Here is a 27,997-nt window from a genome sequence, read left to right on the forward strand (position 1 = left end):
GCTTGTAAAATACTGGGCGGGTGTTCATTGCATAAAATAAATATTACTGAACAGGTTTTAATTGATAGAGATTTAATTGATAGAGATTTAATATGAAAGCAGAATCAGTGACATGGGGATGACACTAAATAATTATTATTTTACACTTACGATTGTCTCAGTGTGTGCTCTGCCGGCAGAAGTTCACCGTTATCGTCTAGGAAACGTTCCGGTCTGAATGTCCACGGGTCGCCCCATATCACTGGATCATGGTGAATTGTCCATATGTTGATAATTATCTAAAATAATAGATCGGAATATTTAACCAAATAACATATACATTTGATTGTTTTTATGATTTATCAATATGATGAAGAATATAATGAAGTTTTTCCACGTTTTTCACAATGTAATGATAATGCCATATCTTGTAATGATAATGCCATATCTTGTAATAATAATGCCATATCTTGTAATGATAATGGACATATCTTGTAATGATAATGCCATATCCTGTAATGATAATGGACATATCAAACTCTTTACGGAACAAAGGCATGAAGCCGGCAAGCAGTTCTTCCAACGTGTTATATCTATTCCTAATGATCTTCTATATAAGATTTTTTGTAATAACTTTTAAATATAAATCTAAATTAAATCAACGGAACGTTTTAATTATCTAATAATATTTCGTTACACACAAATCCGCAGGTGCCTGCAATAATGTGCATGCAGCTGGAGCTCATTTTCTAACTGTTTTTGTTTGTATTGATCTGCATTCAATTTATTGACGGGTCGAAAAAAATAAAATAAAGTATAATAAAATATTCAGAAGCTATAAAATATCCTTCCTATATGGTTTTACATGTGCCAACCTTGACGCCGGCCCTTATGTTAGTATAATGGCCCTACTCAACTTCACAGATGCATGTAAGAAAGGAGAGACAGTATTTTAAAATACTTCAATTTTTTCATTACCCACTACTATTCATTTTAATATTTTGATACACCATACGTTCTATATATATATATATATATATATATATATATATATATATATATATATATATATATATATATATATATATATATATAAATATTAAAATATCTATTGAAAACAAGGAAATGTAGTCGTAAACCATGAACGGTTACATCTTTTGGGAAAACATTTTTTGTGTTTATGTCTTGAAATGCATCAGATAAATGTCGACAAAACTATATAGATAAGAATAAGGGTCAGACTTAATGAGTTGTTTAAAAACCAATCAGTATATATCATGCACCCTTCGGTTTTGACACAATTAGCAGCTGTTTTCATGCTATGAGGAATATATTCCCTTTATAATGACCTGTCTCAATACGTTTGAAATAGTATTTATTTTAGCAAAGAATGGATAACACATGGCTATCTTATATTCACTACCTGTTTTGCATATATTACATCAAAAATAGTTTAGTTAATTAATAGCATAATGAAAACGATAGCTTATACGACCTATTACATAAAGAAACCATATAAAGTATTCTTGAAGCTTTCCACATATGTATCATAAATTTGGTTTGGAGACATTCGGTCTCATTAGCTAAAAGAATCGAATCAGGACAAATTTTGAAGGTATTGTAATAAAAATTATAATTATTTTCTTGAAAGTAAGAATATTTATATTTGGATTATGGCGTTCCAACGGTTGCAATAGGCATATCTAGAACACGAATCTTTCAATGTACTATTTTCGTACTATAAAAATCAGGATCATTCTAGAAGGTTATTGTCCATTAAGTAATAGTTTATTTTAGAAAATGCTGTCCAAGAATTGCATCAGAGCACCTCTGTATTTCCAAAGAAAATAATCACTTGAATTCGATAATTTGAAGAAATAAAAATTAAACCCAAATGGACAGAACATATAATACAACTTGGAAATTCTAGATCTTAAAGCACGACTGAAAAATTCTCTCAGTTACAAGATTATATAGTTCTCTACTTGATCTCAGTTCACAATTGGCATTTTCTAAAATAAACTATTATCTAATCGAAAATAACCTACTAGAATGATCCTGATTTTTACAAAATAAAAATATTAGTTATCACTCGAAACCAGAACCTGAACTATACCAAATACATTAATGAAATTCGAAATCCTAGAGCTGGACTCGAATAAAAATATTTACATATCTTAATAACAATTCTGATTTTAAATCCATACACTTAGAGAATAATTCAGCTATGTATTAGTTGTTTACAGAGAAAGAACGATTCGGGTCGTGCCGAAATGAACTCAGTTTTGGACAAGGTCAAATCCAACATAGAATGTTACTTTACAAAAGCATGTAATGAAATAAAACAAATTAAAATAAAACTAAGTAGCAAACAATTCAAATTAAATATACATACAAACTATACATATCATTTAATTAATGTTTCAAATATAACAATACAGTTGTATTGGTCTCATCACTGAGAATTATGCACAAAGCCTGTACAGGTGCAAATTAGGAAGAATATATCTCGAAAATATACTTTTTAGCCAACGTACTTATAATCCACGAATACAGGTACCATAACTAAAAAAACACCATTGGCTATTTAGTAATTGATTTCCCCTATCAAAAGCGGTCCTGGATGAAAATGAAACACATATTTAAAAAGATGGGGGGGGCGACTTTAATCTGTGTAATTTTCATCTGGATATTTTTAAAGGTCAAAATTTATTTGCATTGTATATTCGCTTTTTCAATGATTTACGAAGGAAACGATACAATTCTGAAGTATCGAACTAGTACATTTTTAGGGAATTCAAGCCTGGAACTGTTATTGTGATTCAACAAAAGAGTGCTGACACATCAACACTCTACATGCTACCACAGACACATATCGCCCTTTGATTTGAATTTATTTTGGACTTCTACTGAATTTTATTTAGGACTTTAAATTATTATGACTTTTGTTTGTAATTCAATGATTATTTGGGATTTAATTCGTAGTACCGTTAAGTTTCGTTTTATTACATTTTTTACTTTCTGTTATAGGGAAATGAATAATTTGTTGAATTTTATAAAGCTTGTTGCTTTTTATACTTTTCTGTTACTTATTTAAGACTTGTAACAATTACCATTAGGCTACATTGATTTGTACTTCTTTCGCTTTCAGTTAAAATATTTAACATAAGAGTGTGTTTAACATTGACTTGTCATCAACATATTTACAGTAATTTTTGCATTTCTTGATCTCTATTTCGACATATATCGAACGGTTAGTTTTGTTACTTAACCTTTTCTACGACAAGGGATATTAGTGTTGCGGACCATTATTGCCAAGACCGGGAGTTTGGCACTGAAATTTTTTAAAATATCAACTGGGTCTCCAGAATGAATGGAACAGAAAATAACAATTATAAAACGTAACAGTAAGACAACAATACAGATATATTTGCTCCACTGTGAAATGCTTACCCCCCCCCCCATGATTTTATCATCGATATCGTTCCCTTGTCGTAACCAATCTCACCATTATCACATTATAGTTTACACTGCTTATTTATCCGTGCCTTTTTTGTATTTTCAGTGGTTAAAATAATCAGCAAAGTGGAGACGTTTGGTTAATATCATTGCATTTATTTCCCCGAGATTTTAAATTTTATTTTAAACGATTAGGATATTTAGGATATCCAGGCTTACAACACAGCAATTTCTATTTGAAGCATGTATTCTAACTTTCCAACCCTAATACTGCAAATAAACAAGGTGGTCATATGGCATTGAATTTGATGCTGACCTGGCATCATTTGTAATCTTGTGAGCACGTAAATGGAGAACTATGTTTCGAAAACAGTACAGTTATGTTTCTCTGTGTTATGAAAATTAAATAGGAAACTCAGCAAAAACGTCAGGAGTGAAAAATATCAAAATTGGTTTATATGTGCATCAATTTGGAATCCAAACTATTACAATCCTAGATCTCACATCAAGTACCAGAACAAAAATTGAAACCAACAATTTAGGTAAAATCAACAAGCTATTTATTTTTCTACCAATCAAAGTGAAAATTCAAAACACGCTTACAGTTGAAAGAGATAAATCCCAAATTATCCTAAATGTCTTAACACATGTCCAAACATACAGAATGTTCTAAGTGAATCACAATATTCTAGAATGTCGTGATACACCAAAATGATGCAGCGTAGAATGTCTTTCGATGAGTTGTAAAAAAAAAAAAATATAAGTAAATGAGCACTTTGCAATTTCTTTAAATAATTTAAATGAATTAAAATAAAAATTAATCCAGAAGTTATTGTCCAAAGCAGGGATAATAAATGCATATTCTATGCTGTTGAGCCAAGTAAAATAAATAATGTTCTTATTTGCTTCATAAATAATATCATGCAAACAGAAGCTATTAACAAATGTGAAGAAACAATTTCAACAGCACAAAAAATGTCAAACCGCTCCGGCGGCCTAGTGATTACAGCGTCCGTCGTGGGTTCGTCCCCGGCCGAGTCATACCAAAGACTTACAAAAACAGTACTAACAGCTGCCTCGCTTGGCACTCAACGTTAAGAGGTTAATGTTAGGACTGATCGGCCTGGTGTCAGGATAATGTAACTGGGTGGGACATTATGATACATGTCTGTGGCATGATGCCCCAGTGCTAGGCATCACTATAAACTGCCACACTGCAGACATCGTAGCGATATGACCGAAAACATTGTTAAAGGTACGTTACAAATCTAAAATCACACACACACACACACACACACACACACACTATAAATGTCAAAGAGGTGATATGAAATGATGATATCATCCCCGTAAGGGTGTGAAAAGTAGCGAAATAGAAACACGTGGACTCAGTGATGATATTGGATAGAGTAGTTCTTTCAGGAATAGACGTTTTTGGAAAGCAACAATGTCGATGAATACAGTGAGGGTAAAGTAAGGTACGTTTATATAGGAATGCATCTAGAGTGTTATTTTCAAACATTATAAAGAGCAATGGACAAAGAACATAAGAAAGAAATAGGGACACAAAAGACAGAGTTACTATGTAATCCGCACGTTAGGTTGAAAAGATTCGGTATTGAAAGGTTGTTGTTGTTGTGGGGTTTAACGCCATTTTTCAACACACGATAGGCTATGCGTGAACGGCCAGTATTAATGGTGGAGGAAGAACCCGGGAAAACCCCGAGAAGAACCACCGACCCACGAGAAGCTGCTGGCAAGCTTTCTCACATACCCACATTGGCCAAATCCTGGACTCGAACCCACGCAGACAGAGGTGAGATGGCAGTGATCCGTAACGGAGAGCGCTTTAGACCACTCGGCCACTCGGGGCCCCGGTATTGAAAGGTGTCCACATCAACGTAGGTGTCCACATCAACGTAAAATTTTCTTTTTTTATTTAGTGATACTTTGAGAGCGAAATAGTGTCGTTCCAAAATGACTAGACGTATTGGAAAGCGATAAGGTCAAAAACTAGTGAAGGTCAAACTGAGTCATGTGCACAAAATCAAACTGACACAATAAATACAATAATGGTAAAATCTAGTTAACGTCAAACATCATTAAGCACATATAACCCAAATTTCTGCAAGTAAAAGTCAAACAAAATCATATAGACATCAAAAACATTACACAGTTGACGCAAATCTTAATGATGTTCCTTCTACTTCGAATCAATTCACAAAGAAATCACTCAATCAGAGAAACAATGATGCATTTATTTTGAAGCTGTTATGGGTAAAAAATCTTTGCAATGAATGTTTGCCAAGTAAATCAAAACTTATAATGATTTAACTGAAAGATGAGTCTCATTTAAAGATTTAAGAGTGAACATTTCTTATATAATATTGATATATAATATTGATAGTTGGAAAGTTTAAAGAAAACTCTAAACATTTTATAAATAATATATCCATTCTTCTTCAAAAATACGTTATACAAAGTATAGGCAAGATATACGTTATACCTGAAAATGACGGCGACTGGATAACACAGATTAGAAGTGGACAAGCAAAGGGATGATTGTAAAATATGTAAATTTAATTCATGTCATGATTTGTTCCGTTATATTAAAATATAATCATAGAAGACCTATTACACACGCTGTAGATTCACATTTTACATAGCCTGTCAAGGAACTGATTTGGGAAGCAACGTGTTTTTCGAATTTGTTTATTTTTCTCATTTGACGTGGGGAACATGTCTCGTCATACATCCTTCATTCAATATTATATATCTGAGACCTTTGGATTACGAGTCCGATAGTCCTCTAAGTGATATACCCCGGCTCTCTATACAACATTTGGACAATAGTTTCCCCTCCATTGTACATATTTCTAAGCATGAAACAAATTAACCGATAATTTCCCCTAAAATGTTGAGCCATCTGCGGGAAAATTTCGAACTACCTACGTAGGAAAATAGTAGGCTTGTTTTCCCTAAACAGACGGCCAATTAAGCTCGCATTTTACGGATGTAATAAATAAAATGAACTCTGACAATTGCTTGCATATAACACGCTAGCTTTGATATCTACTTTAGTCTCTGCTTCTTGGATTTGTTGCTTTCTTTGATCGAACCCAATCGAACCCAATCGATCATATATATCACAATTGTATCTCTGAATCAACATCAGATACATTCTCGTCTTATCACTGGTTTATATCAAATCGCATGCAAATGATTGGAGCTGAGCAATGTGGTTTGTCTTGAAAAGGTCACTCGCCGGTTTTTTACGCATGGTTGAACTTTACCACATGATAACAGATTCCTAATTATATCTGTTCCAATGGTTTCGAATTCTTACCGTGGCAAGCTTGGGTATGGTATATCCTTCGAATTCGACGTCTTTCGTAGCGCTGAAGCGGGTATAAAAGAGATGGTATCAATTTATGAAATGCATGTAACTATTTATACTACAATTACATTGTTCGTTTATTTATTATTTTAATGAATATATTACTACTTTTCATCATTATCATCGTCGTCCCAATACTGTTATTCGTCATCATATCTGTGTTAAAGCTTTGTTGCAAGAAATATTAAAATTGACACAGCAGTCTAGAAAGTTATGCAAAATGCAAGACAGCTTTTAACTATGCGTGAAATATTGCAACATCATTGATGAGTACTTATTGAATCATTTGCTACAAATCATCAAGATGAAATTCTTTGCATCATTAATTAGGAATCAACAATTGTGTTTTTGCATTAAAACTTTTATGTTTCAGTCAGCAAGTACTTAATTTTTTATTCGTTGACTGTTTATGTTACCGAGAACTATCTGTAAATAAAGACGTGGAAGGTGATGTTATGTATATTTCATTTGCACTGTGTGTTGACTTTTATTCATGATTATATATATATATATATATATATATATATATATATATATATATATATATATATATATATATATATATATATATATATCTAATTGTATTGTGTGTTTGACCTTTATCCGTAAGTGATAGTAGGAATTTTGCCAACATGTTAAATGGAAGTTGGATACACATGTTTGCTCACTTTGAGTTCTGGATACATCATTGAATTTGACCTTAGACTGTTCTAGAAACAAACATTTGTTTATAGTCTGATGGCAATCTTCATTTAATAACATAGTAGTGGGTATCTGTATTACATTGCTTTTAACATACAAATTCTGGAAATGAATTATCGATGTTCATACTGGTTATGCAATTGTTTTCTATGTGTTTATATTAAAGTTGGTTATATTGCAATTATTCATTCCAGCCCTAAAACGGGATCAGTGTTATTTTTGTATTCAGCGTTTATTCCAGAGGATATATTTTTTTAAAGTATGCAATTGAATCACAAAGTGCTCACTGATTTCCGGACAAAATCACTATCTTGGGATCACTATGAATTCATATAAGGACATTTCGGACCATATCATTGAGACCAATCCAAACTACTAATAAATACGTTCCAGACCATTGGTACAACATCACATTCAAAACTGGAGTTCATGCGGATCACTACTGGAATTCATTTGAAAATATATTCTTTTGGATTTCTGATAGAACTGTTAGGTCTTCTTGGGATTTAATTCATAATACTTTTTTCTTTATACATTTTCACTTTGTTTCTGTGGAAAAACTTTATTTGTTGCATTTTACAACACTTGTTACAGAAATATTACAGAAAATGGGAAGCTCGTCCGGGATACGAACCTCTTTACATTTCAGAAAACATTTTTTTAAAACTTATATTCTCTTTCGGAATATGTTTAGTTCCTGATATTTTAACTTTTAGTTTTAGTGAAATCAACAAGTTTTCCCAATGCCATGGCATGTGAAGAACATTAATTTAAATGCTACCCAGGAAATGGTAGAGTCATTGAAAAAGGATGCTTTGATTCAGCATACAAGACAACATGATTACTCTGAAGCGAAGCCTTTGACAAAGCAGGAAATAGAAATTAATTTGGTTAAATACTTGGAGGAAATACATTTTTAGATGGAAGTGATTCGGTTTTTCTTAGTAAGTCTCTGTCTGGCTCCACAATGAAAGTAATGGAATTACAATTTAAAATCCAGATGAAACTTTAGTGAATCAAGCTTCAGCTTCAGAAAGTGGAGAGAGAGAGAGGGGAAAGGTAATGCGAATTCGGATGCCAATGAAAAAAGGAAAGATGAAAATACAGAAAAAAGAAGAATGGGAAATGCAGTTTAGATTTAAGGTATTCAAACATGCAATCTGTAAGATCTCACACACACCCTACATATATGTTCCGGTTTTTATGCTACCAGAAATAATAGATTAGTAACCTCGCTCAAAGATAAATAAGTTGATCAATATTTTTCTCATTCTGAGAACATTGCATACAGTTTGATCTCGTCACGAGAGCAATGGGTTGTATTATTATAAACTGTATTTATCAGCAAAACCCGTGTAGCATACACGTCACAAAATGCTGATTGTGAGGTTCTAAATATGATTGAGGGATGTATCGTGAAAGGATATGACTTTGTACCTGAGGCATATCGAGAAAGATTTAGGAACTGTACGATACAATCTGGAGAGACCTTTGATGAATATATGAGGGAAGAAGAATACTTAGGTGGTGATCAGCCAAGAAATTTATTAAAGATTACAACCCTCTCTGACAACTCATTTTAGTTAAAGAGTTGTGACGTCGATACCTACCTTGATCGGGAAAAGCTCGAAACTTTAGAGATTGCTGCTCATGCAGCTGACGATTATTTCCTGATTCACACAGTTTCATTTTTCAATATGACTTCCTCTTAGCTAGGTTTTGCGGAAAAAGGAAACAATAAAGAGCCATTCCAGTCTCATACGAGTACTTTCGATTCTTAATCTGGCACAACCTTTAAGATTCAAACTTTTGATAAAACCTATCACAAATGCTTATCTTGTCCGAATGCAAGACGAAAGGGAACATTTTTTATGATTGTTATAGATTGAAACAATTAGCAACAGAATAAAGACAAAACTATTCTAAATGATCTTCTATGGAACAGGTCAAGGTAATTGTCAAATATTGAAAGCAGCACAGTTGTAACACCAAACAAAACTATATATATGGTTCTAATGAGAACGTGGAGAACACCCGAGGCACCCGCTGGTGACGAGTGGTCAGTGATCTACTACACTGATGTCCCTATGTCATAAAGACTGGAAAGTATTACTATAGCCCATAAAACACCCTTGGCTGGTCATTTCTGAGTCAGTCAGACTTATCACAAGATCTTGAATCATTTCGTATTGGTTTCGGATTAAAACTAAATGTCCAAATACGGTAGCTTTTGTCACGCTTATTTGCAATAGTATCTAATGATGTTGCCTATTGGGTTGATTATATTGGAATTATTCATTCGTAACTTAACATCTGAACTGGAATCAATCATATTGATGTGTAATGTTTTTATTTGAGATGTTTTGTTTATTTAAATTGTTCACTTTAATCACAATGCCCTCTTAGATATTCGGACTAAATCACTATTTGGGATTACTGTGAATGCATTAAGAGACATTTTGATTATATCATTGTGATGCATCATTACTATCACATCACCATATTTCAGGCTATTGGTACAGCGGCAAATTCAAGATTGGAATTCATTCGGATCACCACTGCAATTCGATTTGAACTTTATATGTTTGGGCTTGCGATATACTGTTTATGACCATTTGGGATTTATTTCACAATACTGTGAGTTCTTTTTAAATTTCCTAGCTGTATTCTAGGGAGATAATTTATTTATTGGACATTACACAGCTTGCTGGTTTTCGCTCTTTTCGGTTACTAAGATTAAAACCATCGAGTTATAAGAGTAGCTGAATTTTCAAGTATTATGTTTTATGTTGGTATTTTGAACTTAAATTTCTTGGTTAATACATTATAGGAATACATTGTCTGAATTATGTTGCTTGTAAATGAGATCAGTTGACTCATTTTGGAAATGGTGGATAACACCCAGCCTACATTTTCTTTAAAACTGGATTTTTTCTTGATAGAACAGTAACAGATTCATTAATTGTAACGTCACACCATCCGATATTCTCAGCATCTTAGGATTGACCCCAATTCTATATGTTTTGGTTGAAACGACACAATCCGATATCCTTACCATCAGAGCATTAATTTATCCGTTGGTCGAACCTTGACGCTATATGTTACCCTTGTCTCCACATCATTCAGTCGTACACGATTTTATATCTTTATCATTTTACGATTAACACCCCATCCTTTATGTTTTGGTTGGAAATCAACACGATTCGATTCAGCCAATGTGGGTATGTGAGAAAGCTTGCCAGTAGCTTCTCGTGGGTCGGTGGTTCTTTCCGGGGTTTTCCCGGGTTCTTCCTCCACCATTAATACTGGCCGCCATGTATAGCCTATCGTGTGCTGAAAAATGGCGTTAAACCCTACAACAACATCAACAACAACAAAAATTCTCAGCGTTTTGGAATTAACCGCCAACCTTTAGGCTTTGGTCGTATCTTGACACGATTCGATATCCTCAGCGTTTTAGAATTAACCGCCAACCTTTAGGCTTTGGTCGGAAATCAACACGATTCGATATCCTCAGCGTTTTAGAATTAACTGCCAACCTTTAGGCTTTGGTCGTATCTTGACACGATTCGATATCCTCAGCGTTTTAGAATTAACTGCCAACCTTTAGGCTTTGGTCGTATCTTGACACGATTCCATATCATTACAGGCGTAGAATAGACCCCAACATTTTGTTTTAGTCCTTTGATGACACATCAGCACAGTAAAGGCTATATCGTGTAAGGTAACTAGAGTAATGAGTTTTGCCCAAGGACACACCATGGCGACTGCCCTGGCCTCACCTGGGCAGGCTTTTAATGCACATTCTTTTGCTCGAGTCCAACACATTTAGTAATGAACCCTTGTGGCTTCATGAAAGAAAGGAACATACCAGTGTGGGACACCTACAGGTGCATGAGTGACGTAGCGCAGTGCCTCTAGTATTACCGCTTCTGTGTATGGCATCGCAGATCTGTCCTGAACACTTGGACATCTGTCTAAACCAACAATTTTGACAATTTCTTGATATATCCCATCTATACACTCATGGTGATGGAGAAGAACAAGTAGAATGCCCAGGATACCATTTCTGGTGGTAATTATTCCTAAAAAAAAGATGTCAATTTTATTTGTATAACCTTCCCTAATTCTTTACAAAAACACAGATGTAAAGAAATATCACATATTGAAAAAAATATGCAAATACGCAAATACATAAACATATATTTTATGAATAAATAATGCTATCATATAGGTTAGAGAATTTGTAAGAGATTCCAACCCAGGTCTGCGAGTAAATGGCACCGACCGCCTCGTCTGCACTCACCAATCCCTATCCCATCTCAACAATGCATACATTACCAAACTATGATGCTACAAAATCGATGGCATAGTTATAGGTGCGTGTAGGCAAGGTGATGGGTATCGTTTATCCAAGGACATGGGTTCGAGTCTCCGTGAGGTACGAGTAAAACGTTCTCTAACCCTTTTGATAATATTATTTATGTATGTTGTAAAATCTATGTTAGTATTATCCAGCATTCTCTTGCTGCATCGAGGGATATCACTTTCCGTTCCGTTATGATGCATATTTTTAAACTTCTATAATATTGTCTACCTTAATTTATGTCCTAAGAATCCTAAATGACCGTGTACTTAGATGAGAATTAACTCATAGGTTAACATCCGGGTGTGTCTGCAACAAAAGAATACTTGTACCACAGAATTTATAGCATCACGTGTTGGTGATATGTGCACGGTCGAGAAGATATAGGTGTTGGTTCGTGCAGGAAAGGCGATAGGTCACGTTTACCATCTGAGTTGGGTACATTGCTCCGAAGAGTATGAATTAAACATTCTCACAAATGTATGAAAATATAATGTATTCATATTTTGTAGTCATTCTGCTGGTTTTACCAAGTATTCTTTTGTTGGACCCAGTGATATCACTTTCCGTTCTGATATACATATATATAATATTTTCTATAATTAATAATACATACCTTGATTCTGCCTGAGGCATCCGGAAGTACTAAGTCGATTTACGGGTTTGCCTGCATCTCACGATTATCTTTGCCGTCGATGTTGTGGTATCATATTTGGTGATATGTGCATGATCGTGATGTTATATAGGTTGGTGCGTGCAGGCGTGGCTATGGGTGCGATTTTCCCGTAGACCTGAGTTTGAATCTTTATAGAGTACGAGCTAAAAATTCCCAAACCTACATCATTATTTATTAGTATATTGTAAAGCTTCTGAAGGACCCAGTTATATTAAATTCCCCACCATTTTGGGGTATATGTGTAATTTTCTGTCTCCGCATGAAAAATGGTACTAGCAGCTGCCGCTTGGCGCTCAGCATTTTGAGATTAGTGTTAGGGCTGGACAGCCTGGTGTCAAAATAATGCAATTGGTTGGGATATGATACTATATGTTTGTTATAAACTGCCACGCTGCAGACATCGTTGAGATATGACTGAAATATTATTAGAGCTACATTAAAACATCCAAATCACACACACACACACGTACCCTTTAAAATGTATTATAAATAACTGTATCGCAAACAAATACCTCTGTTGTGAATTCTGTATGCGTGCATTGTGATATAACCTACGTTATGTGTTATGTCACATTTCTTCTCTTCCCTTTCGCGTGGTTTTTGTCTTGATTATCGATACATACTGAACGCTTTTGGGCACTGAATCATAGGCATATTGCAAACATTTCAAAGAGAACGAGATGCCTTAACGTAGATTGTAAACAAAACTCTTTAATCAAATTGCAATTCGCTAACTAAACTCTTTAATATACATTTAGCATCTTGATCTAAACTGATGAAACCATAAATATTGAAACTAACTCCGACACAAGAGATGTTTTTATAGAAACAATAGTGAGATCTGTTTCAGTTTGTATATTACAGTCTTTACTATGTCCACCGAGAAACAATATTGAGATCTGTTTCAGTTTGTATATTACTGTCTTTACTATGTCCAACGAGAAACAATATTGAGATCTGTTTCAGTTTTTATATTACAGTCTTTACCATGTCCAACGATAAACAATATTGAGATCTGTTTCAGTTTGTATAGTACTGTCTTTACTATGTCCAACGAGAAACAATACTGAGATCTGTTTCAGTTTGTATATTACAGTCCTTACCATGTCCAACGAGAAACAATATTGAGATCTGTTTCAGTTTGTATATTACAGTCTTTACCATGTCCAACCACACAAACGTATGCTTCATGAAATGGCGTGAAGAACACGACAACTTTCCCAGGTTGACAAGAACGGTTAAGAAGGATACTGTTAAATCCTGTGATTAAAAACAAAATTAAAATGGTGCGTCTCAAGAAACTGTGTGCATCAAAATGTTCATACCACTGCGTGCCATGCAACTGTGTGCATCAAATGGTCATAGCAATGCGTGGCATGCAACTGTGTGCATCAACTGGTCATAGCACTGCGTGCCATGCAACTGTGTGCATAAAATGGTTATAACACTGCGTGCCCTGCAACTGTGTGCATCAAATGGTCATACCATTTTCACATACTTATAGTGCATGATTATGTTCAAGCTGGACGCAGTATACATTTCGCCCGCTCTGGTTTTCTATCGAACTATCACCATAGTCCGTGAAAGGTGTCGCCATCATGATCTCACTTACCTCGCTGGATGTTTAGTTTTCTGTGGATGGCGCTATGCACGTGAATATAAGGCTCGACTGTTTGAACATAGGCACACAGCGTTATTGTTTCTTTCGCGACATATTCTAGTTTTATAGAAATGTAAAATCCGATTATTTTCCTCTTTCTTTTTATCGTTTGCTTTTGATGGAGTTTTCTGATTTGTTGCCAGAATTGGATTTTATTTCGGATTTCCACTGTCAAGCAATTGTGACAGCACATGGCTTTCAGAATTAAATGTGTCGGTTGTTATGCTCCAGTCGTATTATAATATAATTGACAACTTAATATGAGTTATGAATGTTACACAAATCATTTGATATCAGTAGTTCCAAATGCGTGTAATCTTGTTAAATTTAGTTTCGTTGTTGATGGATTTAAGTGTGAATCTATTTATTATGTGAACCCACATATTCATTCTCAGTGTTAGACTGTTTGCAATATGTAAACTGCGTCTTATGTAATCGTGCATAACTTGTACAATGGTGTTTGCAGAACAATTCGATAACAGGTTATTTCACGACTGAGTGCAATTATTTCTGCTGATGTCGCTTAGGCCATGGGTCATGACTTCATTTTTGTTGTGTGATATCAACAATTTCATTCTTGTATTATGAATGGAACTATCTTACTGTTGTTCCTAATTTTTGAACGAAACAATGTCATGCCTGTTTTGGGAACGGAACTGTTGTTCCCATTATCTGACGCGAAAAATTTAATTCGCTTTGCCGCAAATGAACAATGTCTTTCTTGTTTGAGAAAAGAATAATTTCATAAAATATGTGTACATGAACGGAACAATTTCATAAAATATGTGTACATGATAATTTCATACTTGTTATTTGAACACAATGATGTTATAGCGCTTGTCTGTAGTTAAAGATTAGTCACTATTGTTGAATATCCAACGTTATGTCGCAAGAGCGGACGGATGTAGGAGCGGTATGTGAAAAAAGTTGAGCAGAAAAGTGTCAGAAATTGCTCGTTATAGTGTAGGTTTGTACTTATAACTTTTATTTTATTTTTTTTGGTAAATAATTATGTTTCTTTGTTGTCATGCATTCAAATGTTTTATTCGATATGTCATTGTGCCGATTAAGCTATGAGCGGAATTGGATTCTGGCATTATATTATCCTTCAGACAACTTTGTCACGCGAGATTTGGATTATTGTGAGAGTTTGTATGATTATATAAGGGTGTTGAATTTGACAATTCGCGTCAAGGTAATGGTCCTGACAAGGAAAGTGGGATTAGCAGTCTGTAAACACTACATATGACGTTGTATTAAGATTAGAATAAGACTTGTGTCAAAAGAATTAACATGACGAGGGAGACAAGCACGAAATAACAGTAATGAATTTAATGAATACAATAAAAATTTCAAAAGCTGGCAGAGAAAGAAACAATATAGTGGGAAAAGGAAGCTTAAAGGGAAAATATAGGACGGCAGAAACTGCCAGGGCTAGATGAAGAAAGGGAAAGAGTATATATGGAGGACATGAAATCGGATACAAAATCTCAACAGGCTTTATTGTTGTTAGAGGTAGCTCAATCAGTAAAACATATCCCTGACCCTGTGAACACTAAGGGGCTGTATGACACTAAGATGCTCTGTGAACACTAAGGGGCTCTGTGAACACTAAGAGGCTCTGTGAACATTAGGGGGCTCTGTAAACACTAAGTGGCTATGTGAACACTAAGTGGCTCTGTGAACACTAATGGGCTCTGTGAACACTAAGGGGCTCTGTGAACACTAAATGGCTCTAAGCTATTCCAGTTTGATGAAGATATATAAATCATAGATAGTTACCTGTGCAGATGTGCGTGGGACCGCATTCTGCAGAAGAGGAAGACGAATCATTTGACCGCATATTCTTAGTGAGTTATTCAAAGGTAAGCCGTTCGGTGCATATTCTTGTATTCCAACAAGTTACGCGCTGTGTGTGATACAGGAAGAGTCTTTAAACCGGTTAGAATCGACTTATTAAGAGTTGAAAAAGTATCTTAACTACAGTAATGGGAAAAATGGAACACATTTACTCATTCATATGTAAGGAAATTTTAAAAAATTATTGAATGTTAGAATGAGAAAAGACCGATAAACCGTTGGATAGGTTGACATATATTTTTAAGATATCAGTTGTTGACGACGATCGGCGAATAATCAGTCTTGTTCTTTAATGAGCATATGGTCACAGCTGCAGATTTATCGGACACGGATTTATTGGACAAGAAATTACTGGACAAGGATTGAGCGGACACCCAAAAAAATGTTTCGAAAGTCAATAAACAGTTTATCAGTTCAAAATTCAGAGTCGTAGGAAAACATAGGTCTCCTTTGACAGCAAATGTAATAGGCCAATTTCAGGGAAAGGGAGATGGCTTTAGTAATAAGAAATGTTAAACTTGTAAGAAGCAATATATCGCCCGACACGCCGGGTTCTATAGGGGTATTTGTCAAGGCAGTAGCTGCTATATTAGACAAATGGTGGAATAAACTTTATTATATGCTCAATTTGTTCTCCGTTAACTTTACATTGTCAGAATCGTGAAGTATTTTACGATACTGAACTCTCGTTCAATTCATATTAAACTCACGGGAATAAAGGAACTACTTTCTATTGTAAACAAACCATGGATGCAGACGCGAGCACTTTTCATTTCTTTTATTTGTATGTGGGTGAAGTAAACCAACTAAATGAACTAAAGTAGATGTTTCGTGGACTGCCACATACCAGCTGCTTTGTCACATGATGCGTTAACTTTTTTATACAATGTTTCGGATTTAGGCTAGCTATAGACGCCAGACAGGGTCCTTACAAATAACATGCAAGTGACAAGGCATAAACTGTCTTCTTTAGCTGGTAATAAGAATGGCAAAAATTATACTTACAATTTTACATCCTGAATTTCCTCAAAATGTACTTTCTTAGTTCTGCAAATCCGAATTACGTGTGCAATGCCATGGGTTCTCAAGCTTGATTACATATTTCGAAATTGTACTGTAATTTCGACTATATTCCAAGTGCAATTACATCCTCCTTACTGCACTCAAAATGAAATAAACATTATATTCCATAGCTTCTTTTTGGTAATTGCAATTGAAAGACTTCCTATTTTTCACACGTTATGATTTCAAACACTCAATGACAGAACAGAAGCACTCTTGCAGATGTCAACACGCTGTTGAAATCCTATGTACTTCATGCAGGATTGGCCCAGATAAATCCAGTCCATAATCACGAAATTTCGTAGAATCGACAAAAGTACCAAAGTTCATTAATTCCAGATTAAATGTAAAAGTTGTTGCAATGCGCATTCATTCACATTATGACTCCAGAGTTCAAATTTAAAAAGTAGAACTAAACGCCATTTTCCTTCGAATTTATGTCTAGCGCGCGACTAAGTTCAAATTTACCTGGGCGGAGTTATGTGCGCATTAATAATGTTGTTTTCGTGTAATGATAAATCTGCGCTTGTGTATTTAGTTTGGAATACGGCATGTATTCAGTTACTTTGTTTCTTGTAGGGTACTTTTGTGTATATATGTAAGCCTTATGTACAATAAGAAAATGAGCATAAAATAAAAAGGTTACTGCATTTGTATGGCTAAATATGAACTCGTTTTGTCGGATGGATACAATGCACTCCCAAGGTCGTGCAGTATATCATCCGAAAAACTCGTTCATATTTTCCCATACAAATGCAGTAACATATAAATACAGCGGAGAATGTGTTGTCAAATGATAATAAGGAAACGGCTAAAATTGTTAGGATGGACAAGAATGCTACGCTGGCGCACGCTCTGATTGCATGAAGCCTATTGCATTCGGCTATCGCAGGTTATTTTCCCGAGGCGAGCGTACCGACAACTGAGGCTAACACTAACAGGTAAAATGTTATAGTCGAGCGAGACACCGACTGCACCGCATTAGTATTAAGGTAGAGTCTTGGTCGAACTGAGAAACTACTTAATTTGGAAGTCCTCATTCTTGTGTTATATTATAAACCTGATAGTATTGCATTTGTACCAGTTCAACGTAAGCTGTATACTAATGTTGTAAATGATGAACCTTTTGTCTTAAATAGATAAGACGGGGATTAGAATATTATACATCGTGACACATGATATGCCTGAAAATCGTCTCGCCTTTTGTTGAAATGATATACATTTGTATGTGAGAAAGTGGTTAGGTTGTGGCTTGAAAAGAACTTACATAAACTTAGCTTCTAGATGGGGCATCATTTGTCTGAATTTTGAATGCGCTCAGGAACACATGTTAGAACTGAGTTGTCTGTGGATTATTAATTACTATGCTAATCGGGATCAGGTTCCAGTGTTTGCAACGGAAATGGATGGGGAGAATGATGTGTTGTGATGTGATTTGGATTTTTAACGCAGCTTTAATAATTTGTCGGTCATATCGCTACGATGACTGCAATGGGGCGATTTATAGTGATGTCTAGCACTCATGCCGCAGACATGTAGTATGATGTCCCACCCAGTCATATTATCCTGACACCAGGCCGACCAGTCCTAATACTAACCTCTTAATGCTGAGCGCCAAGCGAGGCAGCTGTTAGTACCATTTTTGTAAGTCTTTGGTATGACTCGGCCGGGGATCGAACCCACGACCTCCCGCATCCGAGGCGGACGCTCTAACCACTAGGCCACTGGAGCGGTTAGGAATGGGGAGATGTTTCTGCATTACCAGAACTTGTAGCTATTTATTGTGAAATTTTCCTTTTTTAAACGGAATCTTCTATTCTGAAAATCATGTGAGGTGGGTCGGGTTCTGTATCGTAAGCGTTATGGCTCCCTTAATCTCTAGACGTGGTCTAATCTTTATTTTTAACAGTGTTTACTTCTCAACACTTGGATTATGTATATCCACCCCTTCGGACTATTCGTCCTGTGTTTCTTACCTCCCTCTCTTGAACTTTAAAGCAAAAACGTTAATGGACAAAGTTATGAAAAATACCAGCAAATATTATATCCTGGATGAAAGCCTTGATCTGAGAATCTGTCAGCCATTGCGTTTCTCCATCGCGGATTTCCTGCGCTTGGAGCTTGAAAAGAGCATCGACCAGTCCACGTTCATGACCAGGTTGATACGTTTCCTGTTACATAATTTATTGTGCACATTATATTATCTTTTGACACGAACATGTATATTTATAAACGTGTGCAGTTTAATGTGCAAAAATTGTAATGAAGGAGAATAGTCAGTACTTGTATTTAATTTACTGGGCATGGCTTCAAATGAAACACATCGCGCAGTATGTTACGGTTAAATTTACGTCATGTAATTTTTGTTACATGCTCCACACAGGAACAGTGTTGGATAGTATAATGGATAGTATAACTGTGGTTTTGTCGATATTAAGTAATACAGACTTAATCTAAAATATACATTTACCCGCATGAATTCTGCGTCGTATACATACGGAATCAACGATGATATTTTCGTATAAACCCTCATTGTATTAATTTTCTCTACGTTTTATCTGGAAGTGCAGTTTATTCTCTTTCTTTATTTGTTAGCGTTTTTTGTGATGTAAGTAAGGAGACGTGATAAATTTTAGCTTTCGTACTTTGATTGTAGGAAAATAATATCGTCTCCTTTCATTCATTTGAATCATAAAGTGTGAAATATATTATATGATGTTATAGACTGCAATATTAGAAATAAAGATGTATGTGTCATTTGTGAGCATGGCGTGATTCTCAACCATTAGAAGACTGTAGTTTTGTCAGTACAGTATTTTGTTTACATAACGCTCCTATAAAATACGCTGAACGTCACCGTGCAGTGAACTGCGTTCTGTATAGATAACATGTAAATAGGAGTTTTAAACTAATATTTCCTTCTTCAGGGTTCTAAAATTACTGAATGCAGCAATGTTCAGTGGTAGATATGGTTAAAGAACGAATTGTTCCTCGATACTGGATGTAAACTACTTTATTAAATACTTTAGTAGGGTATTTTTTTATAAGCAATGTGTACGTAGAAGGTGTGTAGTATTTGGGTGTCAACGGCAGAACGTGGTGGACAAAAACGGAACCTCCAGAATTATTTTATGTCAAATATAAGAATCCAATCACTTCAATACAGACTGAACATATCTAGAAATAGAGCATCAACGTCGTAAGTAGAAACTGTTCTGATGTCTAAATAGTTCACTAAACTGCTGAATAGCAGCCTTTCAAAATATCTCCACTGCTGAATAGCATCCTTTCAAAATTCAAAATATATCCACTGCTGAATAGCAGCCTTTCAAAATATTTCCACTGCTGAATAGCAGCATTTCAAAATTCAAAATATCTCCACTGCTGAATAGCAGCCTTTCAAAATATCTCCACTGCTGAATAGCATCCTTTCAAAATTCAAAATATCTCCACTGCTGCATAGCAGCCTTTCAAAATATCTCCACTGCTGAATAGCAGCCTTTCAAAATATATCCACTGCTGAATAGCAGCATTTCAAAATATCTCCACTGTTGAATAGCAGCCTTTCAAATTATTTCCACTGCTGAATAACAGCCTTTCAAAATATATCCACTGCTGAATAACAGCCTTTCAGAATATCTCCACAGCTTTTACTGCATTTGTGAATGGCAGTTTTAATTTCATTTAAGCCAGGCAACGAAATATCCTCATATTGACACCTATATAAGGACTTTATTTGTTGCCACTGATTATAAGAAATAATAAAAGTCAACGTTGATCATTTATTTGGGTAAAGTTAAGAGTCATACATGGATTTTTTAGAGTGAAACGTGGATTTTTAGTTATACTTTGACTTTTAGAGTCATACTTTGACTTTTACGAGTTACACATAGACCTTTAAGAGTGAAACGTCGATTTTTAGAGTCAAACGATGGCTTTTAGAGTCATATTTTGACTTTTATCAGTAAAACTTAGATTTTTGAGTCATACTTGGTCTTTTAGAGTCATACTTGGACTTTTAAGAGTGAAACGTGGACTTTAGAGTCATACTTTGACCTTTAAGAGTGAAACGTGGCTTTCTAATCATACGATGACTTTTAGAGTCATACTTGGACTTTTAAGAGTTATACATGGACTTTTGAGAGTGGAACGTGGATTTTTAGAGTCAAACTTTGACTTTTAGAGTCATACTTGGACTTTTAAGAGTTATACATGGATTTTAAAAGTCAAACGTAAATTTTTAGAGTCATACTTTGACTTTGAGAGTCATACTTTGACCTTTAAGAGTGAAACGTGGCTTTCTAATCATACGATGACTTTTAGAGTCATACTTGGACTTTTAAGAGTTATACATGGACTTTTGAGAGTGGAACGTGGATTTTTAGAGTCAAACTTTGACTTTTAGAGTCATACTTGGACTTTTAAGAGTTATACATGGACTTTTAAGAGTCAAACGTAAGTTTTTAGAGTCATACGATGACTTTTAGAGTCATACTTTGACTTTTAAGAGTGAAACGTGGATTTTTAAAGTCACTCGATGACTTTTAGAGTCATACTTTAACTTTTAAGAGTGAAAGGTGGATTTTAGAGTCATACGATGACTTTTAGAGTTATACATGGACTTTTAAGAGTGAAACGTAGATTTTTAGAGTCAAACGATAGCTGTTAGATTCATACTTTAACTTTTAAGAGTAAAACGTGGATTTTTGAGTCATGCTTTGACTTTTGAGTCATAACTTGGACTTTTAAGAGTTATACATGGACTTTTAGAGTCATACCTTGACTTTTAAGAGTGAAACGTGGATTTTTAAAATCATTCGATGACTTTTAGAGTCATACTTTGGCTTTTATGAGCTTTACGTGGACTTTTAAGTGTGAAACTTGGATTTTTAAAATCATTCGATGACTTTTAGAGTCATACTTTGACTTTTAAGAGTCATACATGGACTTTTAAGAGTGAAACGTGGATTTTTATTTATACTTTGACTTTTAGAGTCATGCTTTGACTTTTACGAGTTATACATGGACTTTTAAGAGTGAAACGTAAATTTTTTGAGTCAAACGATGGCTTTTAGAGTCATACTTTGACTTTTATGAGTAAAACGTAGATTTTTTAGTCATACTTGGACTTTTACATTCATACTTGGACTTTTGAGAATGAAACGTGGACTTTAGAGTCATACTTTGACTTTGAGAGTCATACTTTGACCTTTAAGAGTGAAACTTGGCTTTTTAATCATACGATGACTTTTAAGAGTTATACATGGACTTTTAGAAGTCAAACGTAAACTTTTAGAGTCATACGATGACTTTTAGAGTCATACTTTGACTTTTAAGAGTGAAACGTGGATTTTTGAGTCATACGATGACTTTTAGAGTTATACATGGACTTTTAAGAGTGAAACGTAGATTTTTAGAGTCAAACGATAGTTGTTAGATTCATACTTTAACTTTTAAGAGTAAAACGTGGATTTTTGAGTCATACTTTGACTTTTAGAGTCATAACTTGGACTTTTAAGAGTTATACATGGACTTTTAGAAGTCAAACGTAAATTTTTAGAGTCATACGATGACCTTTAGAGTCATACTTTGACTTTTAAGAGTGAAACGTGGATTTTTAAAGTCACTCGATGACTTTTAGAGTCATGTTTTAACTTTTAAGAGTGAAAGGTGGATTTTAGAGTCATATGATGACTGTTAGAGTCATACTTGGACTTTTAAATGTGAAACTTAGATTTTTAGGGTCATACATTTATGTAGCGTTAATTTGTCAAGTATTTTTAGTAACGTCATCTGAATAGTTAGTGACCGATTCAAATTTTCAAGAATGTATTGCACATATTTCATTATATTTCTTACATTCTCTGTATAGTGACAGAGCAATTCATAGCATTGGCGACATGCTGAATAACATAAACAGCTAAAGAATAGATAACGATAACAAACTCTAAGAATATACAGGTTCAGAAACAACGAAAATTGTATGCATTTGTATATTACCAATTGATGAAGTGTAATCTATTTTACTATTGTTTTATCAGCGGCTAACAATACATATTTGTGTCAGCCATTTGCCTGAACTACTCTAAAAATAATCTAGCTATGTCTGACAAAAGTTTAAGTAAGTGTATTTTGCTGGCTTAACTAAACCAGCTAGGCTAGAAGCCTGAGTGCTCATAGTTATTTTGAGATGCGCATTGTACAAGTGTTAGTTGTACACTAAAGCTGCAATTGCTCGTGATGATATAAGTATCTTATTTTGCTTTCTTACGAAAATATTTTTAGTAGGTAAATCTTAATTGTCTCATTTATTTCTAATTGTTCATGTGAAACCAAAGATTACTAGCAATTTCTGCAGCTCAAATTCCCACTATTTAAAAAGAAAAGTGTTTAAGCTATACCTTTCTGCAAATTCATGGTTGTTGTCAATCTAAAATAACATAATAGGCTATCAAAATATAAAATGTGAGTACCTTTTGCAAAACGAAATATTTTTCCAGTAGCTCCTTCCTGGCATCCATTGTACGCCTGTATCTACGACCCACCTCCACAGGCATGAAGCGTAAGAATGGAAACATCGTTAGCATAACTTCTGCCGTTACTATCACGGTATCGTTGACGCTGTTGTTGTATTTCCATATCAACTCTGAATCAGCCTCGTCTACAGTTGAGCCAGTTAACTGCGAATGGATTTGAGTCATATTGATAATATTCCACCACTCACCCTCCCCCCCCCCCCCAGAAACAAGTTAGAATACAGAATAAATATTCGATTCTATGTTTCCAAGGTAAATAATCGAATATTATCAGAACAACACCTTTATTCAAAATGAACTTGCTTTGGAAGTCAAACAACTATTGAGGTACAGAAACTGAAGTCATATTCAAAACTTCAAAACGAACATTCATATACGTAGTCTCCCAATACAATTTAAATGTTTCTGCTATGCAGCAATGCAGTTATAAAGTTAATCCATGGGTGATAAGATAATCTACGGGTTACAAAATAATTTCTGGGTTGTTGTTTTTCCGAAATTGCTCTAGTCAAGATCTAAGCTCTTAAACTGATGGTGGTTTTAATCTTTTTGCTAAATATTTCGTCACTTCTTGTGGCTAAGTTGAAAATACGACGCTTTATCAGAATTACCATAGCTGGCATATGGCAGTGATATTGTGTATGTAGTTTTTTTTATTTCTTTTACAACACAAAAATGCACTATTGTCTTTATGGGCCAGTTGACTGTCTTAACGGATGTTAGATAAGGAACAAAAATGTACGAAGATGCATCCATCCATCCATCCATCCATCCATCCATATATATATATATATATATATATATATATATATATATATATATATATATATATATATATATATATATATATATATATTACCAAAATCACTATAACGTTGGCCACTGAGCGGGAGAGTAATGCTGTTGGGTCAAAATCCTGATCACCTAGATCTATTATACTCTTGTTCATCCTTTCCAGCTCTTGCGCTGCCAGAGTTTCGAACCGATGGACGCCATCCCCGTACATGGACAGTCCTTTGTACATGAACTTCCTCAAACGAAACCAAGTCTCTCCGTATTTGCCTTTAAAACAATAATTACGATGAGGTTTAAAGTATAGAGAAAAGAAGAAGAAAAATAAGACGATGGGGAGGAGGTGGATGATGTCATTTGGTGGATCTCTGTTAAATCTGAAGATAATTGTCGTAGCATTAACATGTTAAGAACCATCACAAACACGTTACTCTCTAAGAGAACTCAATTCACGTTTCAGGACAATGTTCTAGGTATGTCACCATTCAAAGGGGTATCTTCCGAAGAGGTACCCTGGCGCCACTGTTGTTATTTATTAGGCTAAACGCGTCTTTGAGAGGAATATTGTTTTATCATTAAACCAGGTAAGCACCCTGAACGAACTTCATATTAGTCGATAGTAATGGATCAAATATTGGACGGTTTGATGCCCTTTCGAAAAACTGAATCTGAAATCACCTGGCTGGTACAGACAGTAAACATTGCTTACATTCAAATCTATTTTGGAATCGACAAGTGCGGGGCTATAAACTTAAGAGTGACAATCTAAAGATCTGATGCGATGGATTGGTCCATACAGATATGGAACATATGAACTTATAGACGTGAACGTTAATGCCCATCCACAACACACTACAGTATGTCGCGTAAACATCTCAAGTGCGTCATCTCTAGTCCAGTTATATGGCTTTTCGATACAGAACTAAGGAGAACGTGAACATAGAGGAGTAAGTTCAAAGAGCGAGCTTTTGTATAATTACGCAAAGTGTCATTCAAATTAAATCATTCTATGTAATCTGAATTATTATAATGTCATATGCGTATTTAACAAATATATACAATACAGCTTTTATTGTATAAAACTTTCATTTTCGTGGGTAGAGGTGTTATGTATCTCTATTGTGTCTGTTTATCTTTAGTCTATAATTGTAGATGGTACGTTAAGATAATGGCCATCCGTGAAGAACTTGTCTACATAGTTAATTTCTGTCCATGAGTGTAAATCGTAAATAAGATGTTGTCGTAGCTTTGTGAGTTCAGAATCCTTTAGAAACAGACTTATTTACAGTTGGACTGGAACTTTCGATTGGAATGGCTCACAACAAGATTGCGCAAAAAAGGTGCATAAATAGGGACTTGATAAATAAATAAATAATTTATAAGTTAGATCAGTCAGTTGAATCCTTTAATGTTGCTATTGTGATTCAAGATACCTCATTTATTTGAATTATTCATTGGAATTACTAAATGCTCATTAACGTTGGAATTATTGTTAGACGTTCTGGAATGATTCCTTGTAAACCATCACAACATTCAAGACTACTGGAATTCACCCGGAAATGTACAAATTTTCGGATGTCTGATAGGACATTTAGGATTATTTGCGAATTAAGTCACAATCCTGTAAGTGTCTCTTAAAGCTGTACTTTGTATCTTAGAGAAATACATTGTGCGTTGGTTTTACTTGAATTGTTGGTTTGACTTCTTTCTGTTAATTAATTTAAGAGCTATACTCGTAGCAATAAACATTCTGTGATATCACCACTGAGATCAACATAAGTCCGGATATAGTAATGAATGACAAGAAGCGGTACGTAACCTTTTACGCGAACATAACAGTACCAGCGGATTCTCATTTATCGCCGCAAGATGAGAAGTGAGAACAAATGACAAACGGATCAGGCGGAGATCGTACCTATTGTTTTTCGATCACTAATAGTAAGAAAAATTCAGCGTAAAGACGCTAATAAGGGCCGGGAAACCATTTCTTCTTTTTATAAATAGCAATTCTTGGAATATTAATAATACACCATTACTAACAGTAGCAGTTATCGCAAAAGGTTATTACATTATCGGATAAGAAGTGTTATGTAAATTTAATTTGCATTGTTTGTTAGGTTTTCTAAAGTTTTTCTTTCGTCATATGCTACTGGTATTGTAACATTGCATGTTTGACTTGACCTTATCCAAAAAAAAATCATTTTCTACTTGACCTGTATTATTTATATTTTTGTTCTGTAAACGACTAAGTCATTGCTAAATATTCCATATGTGTATGTGACTAATATTACGATCATTCCAATTAGAAATGAACATGTTAATTTTGGTATGAGTCTAGGTTATGGGAATTTCCTTACAAATATACCTGGCCTACTGGACTTATTCCATTTTTTAAATTATAATTTTGGCCAGAATTTGATGAACTGAATCTTCTCTGCAAATGCAAAGTGCTCATCAAAAATAACATTCTTGGAAATAGAGGCTTGAAATTATGCCGATATTTCAAAACATGATTTAATTCTTGTGTTGTATTATCGTGACTGTGGGCACATCATAATTATTCGGGACACTACATGCACATCAACACCTTCAGCCATGGATTTATTAGTACATGTGTATGTAATTTAATTTAATTCGCAATACCGTTTTTTTTTTCCACTTTTACTTTGTATCTTATGGAAATATATTTTCTTGAATTTGACAGAGCTTGTTGTTTCTTGCTATTCTTTTCTATTACTTATTTTGAGACTATAAAGTCGTAGTATACAATTTGGCGTTTGTCTTTGGATACGAATTTTTTAATATATTTCAGAAAACAATTTCTAGAAATATAACTTCGCTTTGTTGTGGTATTGTCTAAGTCCCAGGTACTCTTTCATATTTAATAAATCAAGAATCTTCTGCAATGACGTCTAAAATTGAAAACCTTATTTCAAATCCTACCTGGAAACGGTTAGACTCAAAAAAGGAAGAATTTCTCCAGCTTGCAAGAAAATATTACTTTTCTGAGGTGAGGGCTTCTTTAATGAAGCAAGAAATAACAACAAAAATATTTTGTTAAAATATTTGGTGAACAAAAATGTTTTGGATAATATTGCTCTTAATTTGAATAGGGAGGCTCTATCTAATTTAAAAGTTATGGAATTTAAATTGAAATGCAAGAACTAGCGGAGCTAAGACAATATTACCTTCAAGACATGCAAATAGATAAATAGAAAAGGGAGAAGAAAATGCAGTTGCAGAAAGAAAAAGAGGAAGGTTAAATACAGGTGCAGGAAGAAATAGAGAAATTGAAGTAGGCTAATGCAAACCAAAATATAAAAAGACGAAGAGGGAGAAGTTGCAGAGAGAATGAGGAAAGGAAAGAAAGGAATTTTCATTGCCATTTTTAAAAAATTAGTCTGCAAGTGAAAAGCATATCCACATTTTACATGAGTTCATGGTTTGATGTTACTAAAAATGTTATGCTATTAACTCCTTTAAAGAAAACGAAGTAGACCAATGTTTA

The 27,997-nt window shown here is 34.5% G+C and overlaps 1 protein-coding gene and 1 long non-coding RNA gene across 2 annotated transcripts in view; one reads left to right on the top strand and one right to left on the bottom strand.

Annotated features, from left to right (window-relative positions):
- The window catches only part of LOC149777742 (steroid 17-alpha-hydroxylase/17,20 lyase-like), a 69,728-nt gene that overhangs the window by 15,362 nt on the left and 26,369 nt on the right, over window positions 1–27,997 (bottom strand). Inside the window, exons 2-7 of the mRNA XM_089938786.1 lie at window positions 24,557–24,759; window positions 23,635–23,841; window positions 19,194–19,332; window positions 11,409–11,622; window positions 6,785–6,836; window positions 151–278 (exon numbers count right to left, since the gene is read on the bottom strand). Of these exons, the coding sequence (XP_089794912.1) occupies window positions 151–278; window positions 6,785–6,836; window positions 11,409–11,622; window positions 19,194–19,332; window positions 23,635–23,841; window positions 24,557–24,759 (943 nt within the window). The remainder of the gene's footprint in view (window positions 1–150; window positions 279–6,784; window positions 6,837–11,408; window positions 11,623–19,193; window positions 19,333–23,634; window positions 23,842–24,556; window positions 24,760–27,997) is intronic.
- LOC149777743 (uncharacterized) lies at window positions 15,969–27,189 on the top strand. Its single transcript, XR_016415456.1, has 2 exons — window positions 15,969–16,104; window positions 24,656–27,189. It is a non-coding gene; the product is annotated as an uncharacterized LOC149777743 (long non-coding RNA).

This window comes from Sinohyriopsis cumingii, chromosome 17 (assembly GCF_028554795.1).
Source record: "Sinohyriopsis cumingii isolate HCF-2022 chromosome 17, ASM2855479v2, whole genome shotgun sequence".
Taxonomy (NCBI): Eukaryota; Metazoa; Mollusca; class Bivalvia; order Unionida; family Unionidae; genus Sinohyriopsis; species Sinohyriopsis cumingii.